General features: G+C 36.9%; 1 protein-coding gene across 3 annotated transcripts in view; it reads left to right on the plus strand.

Moving 5' to 3' along the window:
- LOC144770344 (uncharacterized) overlaps positions 1-8,887 on the plus strand; it is a 502,241-nt gene extending 493,354 nt beyond the window's left edge. For all 3 annotated transcript variants that reach the window (XM_078654801.1, XM_078654800.1, XM_078654803.1), the window contains one exon: positions 7,760-8,887. In XM_078654801.1, the coding sequence (XP_078510927.1) occupies positions 7,760-8,376 (617 nt within the window). In that variant the 3' untranslated portion in view covers positions 8,377-8,887. The remainder of the gene's footprint in view (positions 1-7,759) is intronic.
- Positions 8,888-12,126: the final 3,239 nt, after the last annotated feature.

Below are 12,126 nucleotides of genomic sequence, written 5' to 3' on the forward strand. Positions count from 1 at the left end.
CGTTTTTTTGCAACAACAACTGTATCAACATCAGATTACCAAGGGAGAGAGTACCAACTCTCCTACAATTAAGGAAAAAAGCTAAAAATAACTCGTTAAGGTGCACCACCTTTCTCCAGTCATTGCATCTCACAGTTTTCAGGACTTTCAATCTAGATTTGCACTGTACGAATAACAACACATACATTCACATGGCTACTGGAGAAATAGATATATAGCTAGTGATGCCGGCAAATCACATTTAAGGTGGGGGAAAGACTACAGTGTTAACAGCCATTCAATCACCACATCTCTTTGAAGAAATCAATACTTCAGGATGATGAAACACTACATTCTTTATATCCATACAATTGTTGCCCTCTTTAGAATGGGCTGGTCATATGTAAGTAATACCACAGTATACTCCACATTTTCAGGCCTTACTTTGCCTCTTTGGTGTTATAATACATAAACAGAACTGCAGCTCTCTAGTAATAATGTGTGATAAGACATAGTTGAAGTTGCCAGATCACTCCATGTATCCCAAATACTGTGGTTCCGTCCTGGCTTTTCCATTTACAGATTATTATCAATTGTATGTGTTAAACAGGAAGAAGCATAAACTACAGCTTTCAAAAACACTGATTTGTTAATTCTGAAAGCACAGAACTAAGAACAAGATGTTTGGCATATAAGTAGTGGTCTGGCCCCCAATATTGCTCTGCAATCTGCATCCACTAACTGAACTAGGTTTCGAACATATATCTTGTCTTTAACCACTTGGATGCTAAGGGGTGTGCAATAAGGACCATTGAATTTCCATTGAAATCAATGGAAACTCCATGACGAGTTACCCTTGTCATTAGCACTGAAGGGGTTAATATGTTGACTTTCACTTATTTTCATTTTCCTTCTTTCAGAGGCATTGTGTATTTCATACTAACATTTTGAAACCAACAGTTGAAAATAACGAATCATCATTTTATTTTGATTGGCTTTTTCATTAGCCGGTGTTTATATATCTTTTCACACATGATGGACCAGGTGCTGGAAATTGCTGGGATACAAAATGAGGGAGGTCAAGCCTACTGAGTCAATGTGACAATGATGACTTAATGAAGAGGTATTTCAATCAGGCAATATAGCGATAATATCAAATCTGTTAAGAAAATGCCTGATTCCAGAACACTTCTTTGAAGGCATGAGCTCATTTGAAACAACACTACAAAAAAACTTCATATTCCACAATAGTATAGTTTATCAGGTGCTAATGCCACATTAGAGTGGTAAATCACAGCACCTGTTCTTCTGGGTCTTACCTTCTCATGTCTTCAGAGGGATTTGCATAATTTCTGCAGGCAGAAAAAAATATGCAGGACATCAAGACACAGAGCATTTATGCTATCTATTGTTTTCTTGAAATGTGCAAATAAAATGCATACAGTTATTGCAAAATACAGACATTCACAGTGACAATCTAACCATAGTTAAAATATTCATAGACCATCATAAGTATATAATACTATAACTGCATCACCACAAGTAGCAATTTGACGTGTTAACACATTTTAAGCAGACCACCAATTCGTTATACAAATAAATCAAAGAACAGTGAATATTTTTACATCATCATTCTTGCTTTACTCTTCTAAGCACCTGAAGTATGTCATGTGTCATTTTTTCAGAGTTCCAAATAAGCATATTTTTTGCTGTATAGTAAACCAGACCTAACAATAGAAATTGGCTTAATGATGTAGTTGCTAATATACAAGAAGAACAAAGCAGTAGCTCATATGATCTCTTTTTTCCACTTGTGCTTGAACATTGCTTTAAATAGAAGTCTTCAACTAAATTTCAGAAATGTAATTGTACATATACTAGATAGGAATATATGGTTCCTACCTCAAGGGAGTTGACTTTAATATATGTAATCATCATTATACTGCTCTCTACCGCTTCTGGTAATTTTTTTCTTAATCCAGGCCGATTTTGGGTTTCTTAATTTGTTGCGTGTGTTAAGCTTTCATATGACAAGTTTGAATTGTTCGACTGACAGAACTAGCATATATTATCCACAGTATTTTCATGACATTTTCAGCTTCTGAGTAAAAGATGAAGTGTATCATTCTAAATTCTACCTTTAGAGCTAGACAGTATTCTAATTCTCATAAATATTAGATTTAGGGGACTTTGCTCACTAATAGCTTGTGCACCGAGCAAAGATGTGCTTGCTAATATGGTAGCAAAAGACTTGAGTCTTTAATTCAGTATTAAAACATATTGTAAAATACAGAGATTTAAAATTCGCTATACAGTACTGGATCATGGACGAAATAACCTTTTAAAGAGATAATTTATCTATTCACTAAACTGTACTGTATAACCGGCAGCATCATAACAGTGCAAAGTAGTTCAATACCATGAACTTGCCTTTTTTAGTATGATGTACACAATAGTTCAGCAGCAAAACAAGGATTAAGTAAGGTGCTTGAGATCCTAGAGGATAAGTAACTAGAAGATAATTTTTTTTTTTAATAGTGCCCATGCTTAATTCCAAACCTAGTAAATTGGGCAAAAATGGTCTAATACATAATAATTTAACAGCAGAACAAATTTAGTAAAGTGCTTGGGATCCTAAAGATAAGTAACTAGCGGCTGAAAAGATTTGTAAAAGTGCACATGCTAAATTGTCATAAAGACCGAAATGTCAAGAAAAAGTGCAAGGGCTCTGTACATACGTATTAGGAAGATCTTTACAACCTTAATATATGTTTAAAAATTGTTTAAAAAAGCTACAAAATGTAAAACCCATCAGTTCAGATGGGGGGAGACAGCAGACAATTTCGGGCCTCTTCTGCTGTAGCGATATACTTTAAAAAACAATTCCTTAAATATCTACGACGTATTGATTGTAATGCGGGACGAACAAATAAAACATGATTCAAATCTTGTATACAGGAATTACATAAATGACAATACCTTTCATGTCTAGGAATACCCTCCCAAGTTCCTGTTACAATTCTTAGGGGGAGTAAATTCGATCTCAGTAGCAAAATCACCCTGCCCACTCCATGTTTAAGATTCCATAAAATATAAGGTTGGGGATTTTTGACAATACTGCTCCCCACAATACAATCAATGTTTCTATTCTCTGAACACATTTTAATATCTCGTTTACAAGAAACCCCGTAGATTGTTTTTTTAATTATAATTTTCAAAGCCCTTTTGCAGAGAACCACCACCCCATCCATATCTAAACCAAACATTGATAATGCTTTTAAATTATTCCTAAAAATAGCACTTTTTTCCTTCATATTTACAAATATTTCTCTGTACACTGCTACCCGTAGAAAATTCTTGGAGCTATTTATCAGTGCATTACACCATCTTAAGCACGCGGCCATTGATAGCACATATGTGGAAAAAAAGACCAAATTCGAGCCTAAGCTCTGCAATCGGTGTCGCACGATTTAAATACATATTTGGCGCCAGATTTGTCCTTCCACTTTCTTGAATTTGGCCCACTCTTGTACGTCTATTGTTTCACTGGCGTAGCTCAGGGTTGGTGGGATCTTTATTTTATAGACCGAAACAATGTGTGAGAAAAGTCTTTTCCCACAGTGTGTGTACAGACGATTAATTGCAAAGGCTTGTGAAATCGCTTTGCCTTTTCAATGGTCCATATGTCTATTAGCTCAGCACCTATTTGTAAATATTTTTCTGAAGTATGAATACAATTTTACTACTTTCAATTTTTCTTCTCCCAGGAACCAGTTCACATTTTTTCTGACCGTAGATCCTTGGTAACTAAAAATCATAACTTTACTTTTTTAAATATTTATTTTTAGATAATACTCTTCTGTGTACTTAATTAGCTCAGCAAGTCGACTTTGCAGTCCAATTGGAGTTAAATCCATTATTATTGCATCATCTGCATATAGAAGACAGCTCAACACTAAGTTTCCTAATTTAGGGGGATCCCCTTTACTAAGCCCCACTCTTCTTGGCAAATCGTTAATGTAGATAGAAAAAAGTAAAGGGGCCAGAAGGCACTCCTGCTTCAACCCATTGTTGGTTACTATTTTCTTTGAAAGACCTTGTGTTCCGCACAATAATACCTTAGTCCAGGTAGAAGAGTTAAGAGCAATTATTAATCTTAAAAGATTCCCTGGTATCCCCATAGTGACTAATTAACTCCACAACTTCCCCTGATCTACCCTGTCGAATGCTGTTTAGAAATCTATAAAAGCTGAGTATAACGGCACACCCCAACTTACTGGATATTTCTCAGTTAAAGTTAGCAGAATGGAGATATTATCCAGTGTGCCACTATTCTTACGAAATCCTGTTTGTTCCAAAGGGATATCATTTTTTCCAAATGCCCACTCTTGAAGATGAGTGAAAATACTCTTTGCAAATGATTTCCCGGTTGCATCCAGGAGCGAAATTTGCCTTAAACTGGCCGGGGAATTTGTTTTGACCCTTTTGATATAGCGCAACTAGTATACTTTCCTTCCAGGATTGTGGAATATCGCCATAGGTATAACAATGGACAAACAATGGATGCAAACATTTTGCCCATTCTTCATAATCCTGTTTTATTATGGCTACTGGTACATCATCTGGGCCCATTGCGCTGGAATATGTTGCCCCTTTAAAGTAACCTTCAATCTCCATGCATGATGGTGCACCATAATCGCCCCCCTTAGTTGGAGTGGTACTAACCTCTTGGTACTGTCCAACTATGAGATTTAAAGCTTAGAGCTTGGAAATGTACATGGACCATTCTGTTTCTGGGATTAAAATAGGTTTTGGCTTCTCACTCCCATTACAGAATTTAGCTATCAGTGCCCAATACTTCCCAGTATCCCCGGAATTAGCCACTTCTTCGGAGTCTAACCCATTTTTTGTCTTCAGCCCAATGTTATTTTCTTTTTCCGTACCTGTTTCAGCTTACTTATTTCTCTCTGCCTTGGTGTCGTGTGCACCCTAAATTGGTCTCTAATTAAACCATTAATTTCCCGATTCAGTTTTTTTATTTCAAATGGTATTATTACTAATGGAGTAGAACTAAAAACTTGCTTCTTTCTTCCGAAACTTCTAAATGCAGCCAAGACTATCTCAGACCTCTGAACCGGTGTTTCTTGACTGGGAATAGAGGCGGTATTTTCAAAAACCCTCTTAAAATTTGGAAGCAAATTATTTTACCAGCAAGTACACCCATTATAATGATTATAAGAGACCTTTTCATCCCTCTGATTCCAAAGTTCAGGCTTCTCAATTTCTATGTCCATTTTTAGAACTAAAATATTATGGTCACTCATATTTGTGGCAGATACCTTAAATGGTGTACATACATTAAATAATTGAAGAGAAACTGCCATATAATCAATTGAAGAGTGACCATGTGCCCCCCAGAAGGTATAAGCTGCAAGGGAGTCCTCCGGGAATCTACCGTTTAATGTTACAAGGTCTAAGCTTCTAAAGTTTTGCAAAAGTAACAAGTCTCGTTTATCTGACCTTAGATGGACCTGCAGTACTGAATCTGGATAGCCCATACCTTCTCCAGTTTCGGGTTAGAAAAAGACAAAACTGCACTATTGAATAATTTGGCGCTAAAATCACCCACCATCATTATAGGTCAGCATTCTTCATTGTTACTTAACCCTTGCACAAAATTACAGATAAAGTCAACCAGTACATTTGACGCTCTACTAACATTCCAAAAATATTAAAATCCTTATTTTTTAGAATTAATAAAAGATAGCCCTGCACTAAGATGTATATTTGCAGAAACAGACTGGCAGCCTAAAAATCAAACTAAGATTTTAATCAAAAACATGGAAAACTGAAATGTATAAACTGGCACTTTTTGAGTAAATGAATCTCAATAAAAATATCATACTGCATTGCTCCGACAACTAAGCACACTTTGTTTTTCAAGTCGAAAGTGGACATTACAATCTAGTGATCACCTTGCAAGTTCACTTGTTTTCCTTAACCACATAATAGTAAATACATGTTTTTGCAAGCTGAAAATGACCCTGTCTGCTGCTGGATTACATAAACCAACAATTAGATAAAATTGGGTACTCACAATCTAAACAATAACAGAAAAATAGAACCATACATAACCATAAAACACAATATAACTTTGTTGAATTAATGTAACTTATTTTATGTAGGATTTGTAAACTATCAGTTCTACAGTATTTATTGCCGGGTTGTCCAAGAAAAGGCATTCTTCTTAAATAGTTTACACTGGCTGCAATTGAAGGATAATTAAAGTTATGTTTAAATGTTATTCATGCAAAAGTACACTATTCAATATAAGTTATACATATTTATGTGGGTAGAGTATGTCGATATGAGGTGTGTACAGAGAAAGAAAAAGGAAAGTCAAAGAGGGGAATCCCCTAGTTGGGACTAAAACCCTCACACACCTAGCAAGCTAGGTGTCATGCTTCATCATATGGGTTTGCTCCTCGCTGAACTGGCGCTGCAATGTTCAGCGGGCACCCACAAGGGGGCTCTTTAACGGAGATCTTTAATCCCTGCCATATGGTGCATGCGGGTGTGCGGGGAAGACCACACCAGGGGGTTGTAGATATCTTGCCCAACATTACCAGTAGCAACTATCTCCCCTCCCACTATTTTAACCAAGGGCGCCAGCCACTCCAATAAATTTCATTGTGGACTGACCCACCTTTTTTAGTTTCACCACATCTCTCACGACTACACCCCTTCTTCCCCGCACACCCGCATGCACCATATGGCAGGGATTAAAGATCTCCGTTAAAGAGCCCCCTTGTGGGTGCCCGCTGAACATTGCAGCGCCAGTTCAGCGAGGAGCAAACCCATATGATGAAGCATGACACCTAGCTTGCTAGGTGTGTGAGGGTTTTAGTCCCAACTAGGGGATTCCCCTCTTTGACTTTCCTTTTTCTTTCTCTGTACACACCTCATATCGACATACTCTACCCTCTCTCTACCCGATCTGGGGAACTTTGTACATTTCTTTGTGGCTAATCTATCGGACACGTACACTGGACCCCTTAAAATATTGTCCTTCTTGGTTCCCTCTTGTTGTTACATACATATTTATGTAACTGGTGTTTCTATAAAAGAACAACATGTAATGTTACATTATTATACAATGTTCAGCTCTTTTGTTTTAAAATGCCAACACACACAGTTGAGGACTTTCTTTATTTGAGGTTTAACCATACAACTCTCATGCTGGAACCCTTTGAGAAGACATTATTGGCTTTTGAGTAAAGAATAGATCTACAATATAGACAGACTTTCAATCTTTAAAATTTGATTTTTTTCTCCTGAAAGCCTCATTCTTTATAGCTTCTGTCAAGTAATTGTAAGTAGGTTGAACATTGCATGTAATGCAACATAAAAGAGATTCCCCAAACAGTAGTGAATTCTGCACGTTTATACTTTTCTCTTAAATCAAACTAAAGTTTTGTTATGAGGTAACTGTTAAGATATTGTTAATTTGTTTGTGATTCTGTCACTAAATTATCATGGACTAGTACCGTTATAGCATTATAGTCATTTTAAAAATCGAGTTCATTCTGTGATATCTAGTGTGCATGATTTTGACAATGAACAGAAGGCACTTTTTTGATAGTAGTGTGACACATTAATAGTAATTTTAGCATAATGTAGTACTAATTGAACAGGGCTTCTAAATTTGGTTTTAATCTACAATGTGTACAAATATTGTCTCATTAATTCTAACTTTTGGAATTTAATTGTATTTTAACAGAAGATGAATCTATAGAAAGCATGAGGAAGTCTTCCGAAGAATTCTGTAATGAAAGGAAGCGAAGTGTACCAGTTTCAGTGATACCAAGAGAGAAGACTGCTCAATATTCTACTAAGCGAATGCATTGTGAAATCAAGCAAAAGCCAAGAGGCTCTCACAGAACCCAGCCTACATACACACCTGGAAGAAATTTGGAATATGAAAGGAGTTTCCATCATCTCACAAATCCAATGGTACAACAGATTATTCATGCAGGTGAAATGCCATACACTTGCTTTGAATTTATAGATGAGAGGTGGACTCATAAAGAAAGAAGAATATACTATTGTAATGACTGTGGAAGAGGCTTCTGGAAATTATATTGTTTTAAAGTTCACCAGAGGACACATACCGGAGAGAAGCCATATACATGTAATGAATGTGAAAAAAGCTTCAGTCAATCATCAAATCTCATAAGACACCAGAAAATCCACTCTGGAGATAAACCATACAGATGTACAGAATGTGGTAAAAGCTTTAGTCAGAGCTCATCTCTAGCTAAACATCAAAACACTCATATACGAGTAGACTTCATGCAATGTAGATCATTATCCCCTTATGCCATAACTCAAGAATGAGGTTCATTCTTTCTGTATGTGAAAACTGAACCTAACTGGAAGAGACTGGCCCAAAAATGGCACACATATATTTTTTTTTTAAATGATGGATAATTTTTTTATTTAGCTTAGTTGTGGGTAACTCAAAAGGTGTGTTGATCATGGGAACATATTCAGTTTTACTAAACACATTTTGTTCTGGCCATGGAAGAGAAACTCCATAGAGAAGTAATCCTGGGTATGCTTTCATATGGGTTGTATGTCTGGATTCCTACAAAATGTTGGATAACAAAAAAATAGACTTTCTTTTAATGGCCTATACAAAAAAAGAACTATATTAATATACATGCAAAATATATGAATTAGTAGAAATATTTTCAAAATGTAACAGATCTGTTAAATTGTGGTCCTGTTAAACAGCTCAGTTATGGTATGATTTTTAATTATTCCACGGCACTTGATCAGTTATTTGTCACATTGGGCAATTTGGCTAGTGCTTCTCTGGAATAAATTTGTAAGTCATTTCTGTTTACTTCTTCTCATTGTGAAATCAGCCATGAAGATTACAAAAGGTGACAACTTTCCAAACTATTTGAAGTGCATAGATCAGCTTGAGTTCTTTTTTTCATTATGGATATTTTAATTTCACCCTGCTTTCATTTACTAATAATATGGCAATGTTGAAGATGGCTCCCTGTAGACTTGGATTGTGGCATTGCTCATACAGTTTACACTGTGTTATGCGTTATGAGTAAAAACTGACAGTTTGAATCCATTTCTGTAGTAGAAGAGTATCAACAGTTTAATGTATTTTCATTTTCACAAGCAAGTTAAATATTAAGATTCATATGCTTAAAATGTTTAGCTGCTTTTACTGAACAAAAACAATGGTTTCACACACATATTTTAGAGGGATAGTGGCACACTAAGAAAGAGGAAAACGCCTTTAGGGATTGTCTTTGTGCAGGAAGGTATTTCAGCCATGCAGGCCCCCTTGCTCCGTGAAGCAGGGGGGGCAGCTTTGGCGCTAAGCTGCACTGATTGCGCCAGCACTGAGAAAGGGCAAGAATGTGCCATATGTTAGTAAATATGGTGCATTCCTGCTCTCTTTATTTCACACAGCGCCGCAAGTTGTCTTGCTACATTTCGCTGTGTCAAATAATGATAATTCTGGCCCTCCAGGTCAAGTTGTGGGGCCTTTCCTCTTGCAGGTATTAGGCCCAGCTCCTCAAGCGAAGTACCAATTTTAGCAGGAGAAGTGTGGGAACAGAATAGTAAACCATTGTTTATTATCAGTTGAATTTCCCTCCATTTTTGGCTTCCAAACATAAGTCAACGTACAAGAAAGTAAAGGCATTTTGCAAAATGCCATCTGAATCACATGATAGTATGGGTAAAATTCAGAGTTGTACAAATAACCATGATTTCTAAACTAAAATCTTTTGCACGGTTAAAGAATTCATAGGTTTCATTCGTTCCCACTTTTCAGTCATTACATTTTATCAAATGCTGGATAGTCAATACACAATGAAAATTTGTTATAAGTTGCCGTTCAGTTGTTGGCATCGTTTTTGAACAGCTAACAAACACTAGATATCCGTGCAATGAGAAGGGCTTCAAAGACGTTCAGTGTATGACATTGGTAATTTGGCAATCGGGGCAAAAAATTACAGATGAAATTGTTACAAATTTATATTTTTTTAATTCCTATTATTTTTCATGTCAACAATTAATTTATTTGGGAAAACCATCAGCGGTCTTCGCATATGGCCTCCTGTAAAATTCTAAATTGTATCTACTTTTCATAAATGTATAGCTTTCTGGAATGACTCAAAACTTCAAGTACATGGTTGAAACTACAATCATAGGAGAAATGGACTACCAGTTAGAAAATGCAAAAACTATTATATACATTTTCTTTACAGCCCGCTTGCTCCTTAAAGTCGGAAGGTGGTGACCTTAGCACAGCCAACTCCCCTCCACCTTATTACCCCCCCCCACTTTCCCCTAAAAGGCCTTATTTGGGAAGCTTTATCAGTTCTCCGCAATGGAAGCGTATTAAACTCTGGGCACCTTTTTAAGCCCCAGTATATGGTGGGAAGAAGGGATACAAATTTGGCTATGATACCATTTGTGGCAAATAGTTATGAAGGACTAAGCGTGAACTGCCACAAACATTTAAAAAAAGAATCAGTATTGGGTTAGAAATGCCTCAGCAACTCAAGGATTAAAACACAATTTACTTGACGTTCACAAAAGAGTAAATAAAAGACAAACATTAATCAATTAAAGCCCTGCTACAAGAGGGGCTATAAATTGTGCCTATGATTACTCCCTGCCCCTCTGCTAAGGCCAAAGAATTTGAGATTAAATATGAAAACATGACAGCGAGTTTTAAGCGTTCTCGTGAAATGCAAAAGCAAGGCTTTCGCTAGCAAAGTATAAACATGAAACAGATTTCTCTAATGATGCAAAAAATAAGATTACTTTATCTGAAATGGTAACCGTCTTCTCGAAGGTAGACAAAAACAAGGTGACGGTGTTATTTCCCGCCCTTGTCTATTACATTTATCCCATGGATGCGGAACTTCTCACAAAGTAAAGACTGGTATGAGGAGGGGTAATAAGCAGATCCTTCTATAACTGTCTGTTTCACTGGAACTGTTCAAGTATGAAGAGGCTAAGTGGCATGTAGGAGACAGTGTGTATCTTTGGGGTTCATGGGCCCTAGTGCAGGCAAGGGAGAATGGCCCCTTCCCTCTGTTTCAGGACTAAAAAAGAGCTATAATCGCGGTGCAATGGGCTCCTCACACCTTGCCATGGTGCCACTCACTTGCTGCACTATTGATAGACACAACCCTGATTAAATAAGCACTTGCAATGCAATAGGTCTCGCATTTACGAAAGTCTAAGCCATTGTCATTTACAATGTCAATAGCTCAAATTCTTGTAAATGCGAGACCTTCAAATAAGTGACCGCCATTGTCTGGGGCTGTTTCAAAGTAAGAGCGTGCATGGTGAAGAAAGCACGTCGTGCCTACAGTTGGAGAACTCATTAACCCCTACACTGCTAGGCCTTTCATCCCCTGTGCTAAGCCTTTTTTTGGCTATTTGGATTAGTTTGCGCTTAGGCCCCTGTAACTCTTTGACCATATAAGATATCCACACCAAATTTGCGTCCTTTTCTTCCAACATCACAGGGATTCTAAAGGTGACCAGGGTTTTTTTTTTGGGGGGGGGGGAGGGGGGGGAAAAAATGCTAAAAATGAAAGTGTCTGGTTTTCCCTGTAAATGGTATCAACAAAGGGTTTGTGGGGCTGCAATCACTATTTTCCCAGCTTTTAGGGACTGACAGATTTTTCTCAGAAAACCAACATTTTTACACAGTTTTGGAATTTTACTTGGACATACCCTATTTTTGCTATTTTTTGTGCTTTTCAACCTTCTTCCAGTTAATGGTAGAAATGGGTATGAAAGCAATAATGGACAGTGGCGGCTGGTAACTTTTGAAAGTGGTGCGGCGCAAAATTTCTGTATGAGTGTCCTATGGCAAGCGAGCATTTTCAAGCAAAGTTGAGAAAGTAAGAAGGTTTATAAAGCAATTGTGAAAGTATAGACCTGAAATATTTAAACACATAAAAATGCTCCATATCTCACTGAATTTAAATAGGATGTTTGATTGAAGAACTACTGCCTAAACCATGAATTCCTTAACCACGAAGGCTAAACAACAAGGAATGCCAAACAACTACATTGTTTATGAGTTCCTAA

This window comes from Lissotriton helveticus, chromosome 7 (assembly GCF_964261635.1).
Source record: "Lissotriton helveticus chromosome 7, aLisHel1.1, whole genome shotgun sequence".
In the NCBI taxonomy this organism is placed as follows: domain Eukaryota; kingdom Metazoa; phylum Chordata; class Amphibia; order Caudata; family Salamandridae; genus Lissotriton; species Lissotriton helveticus.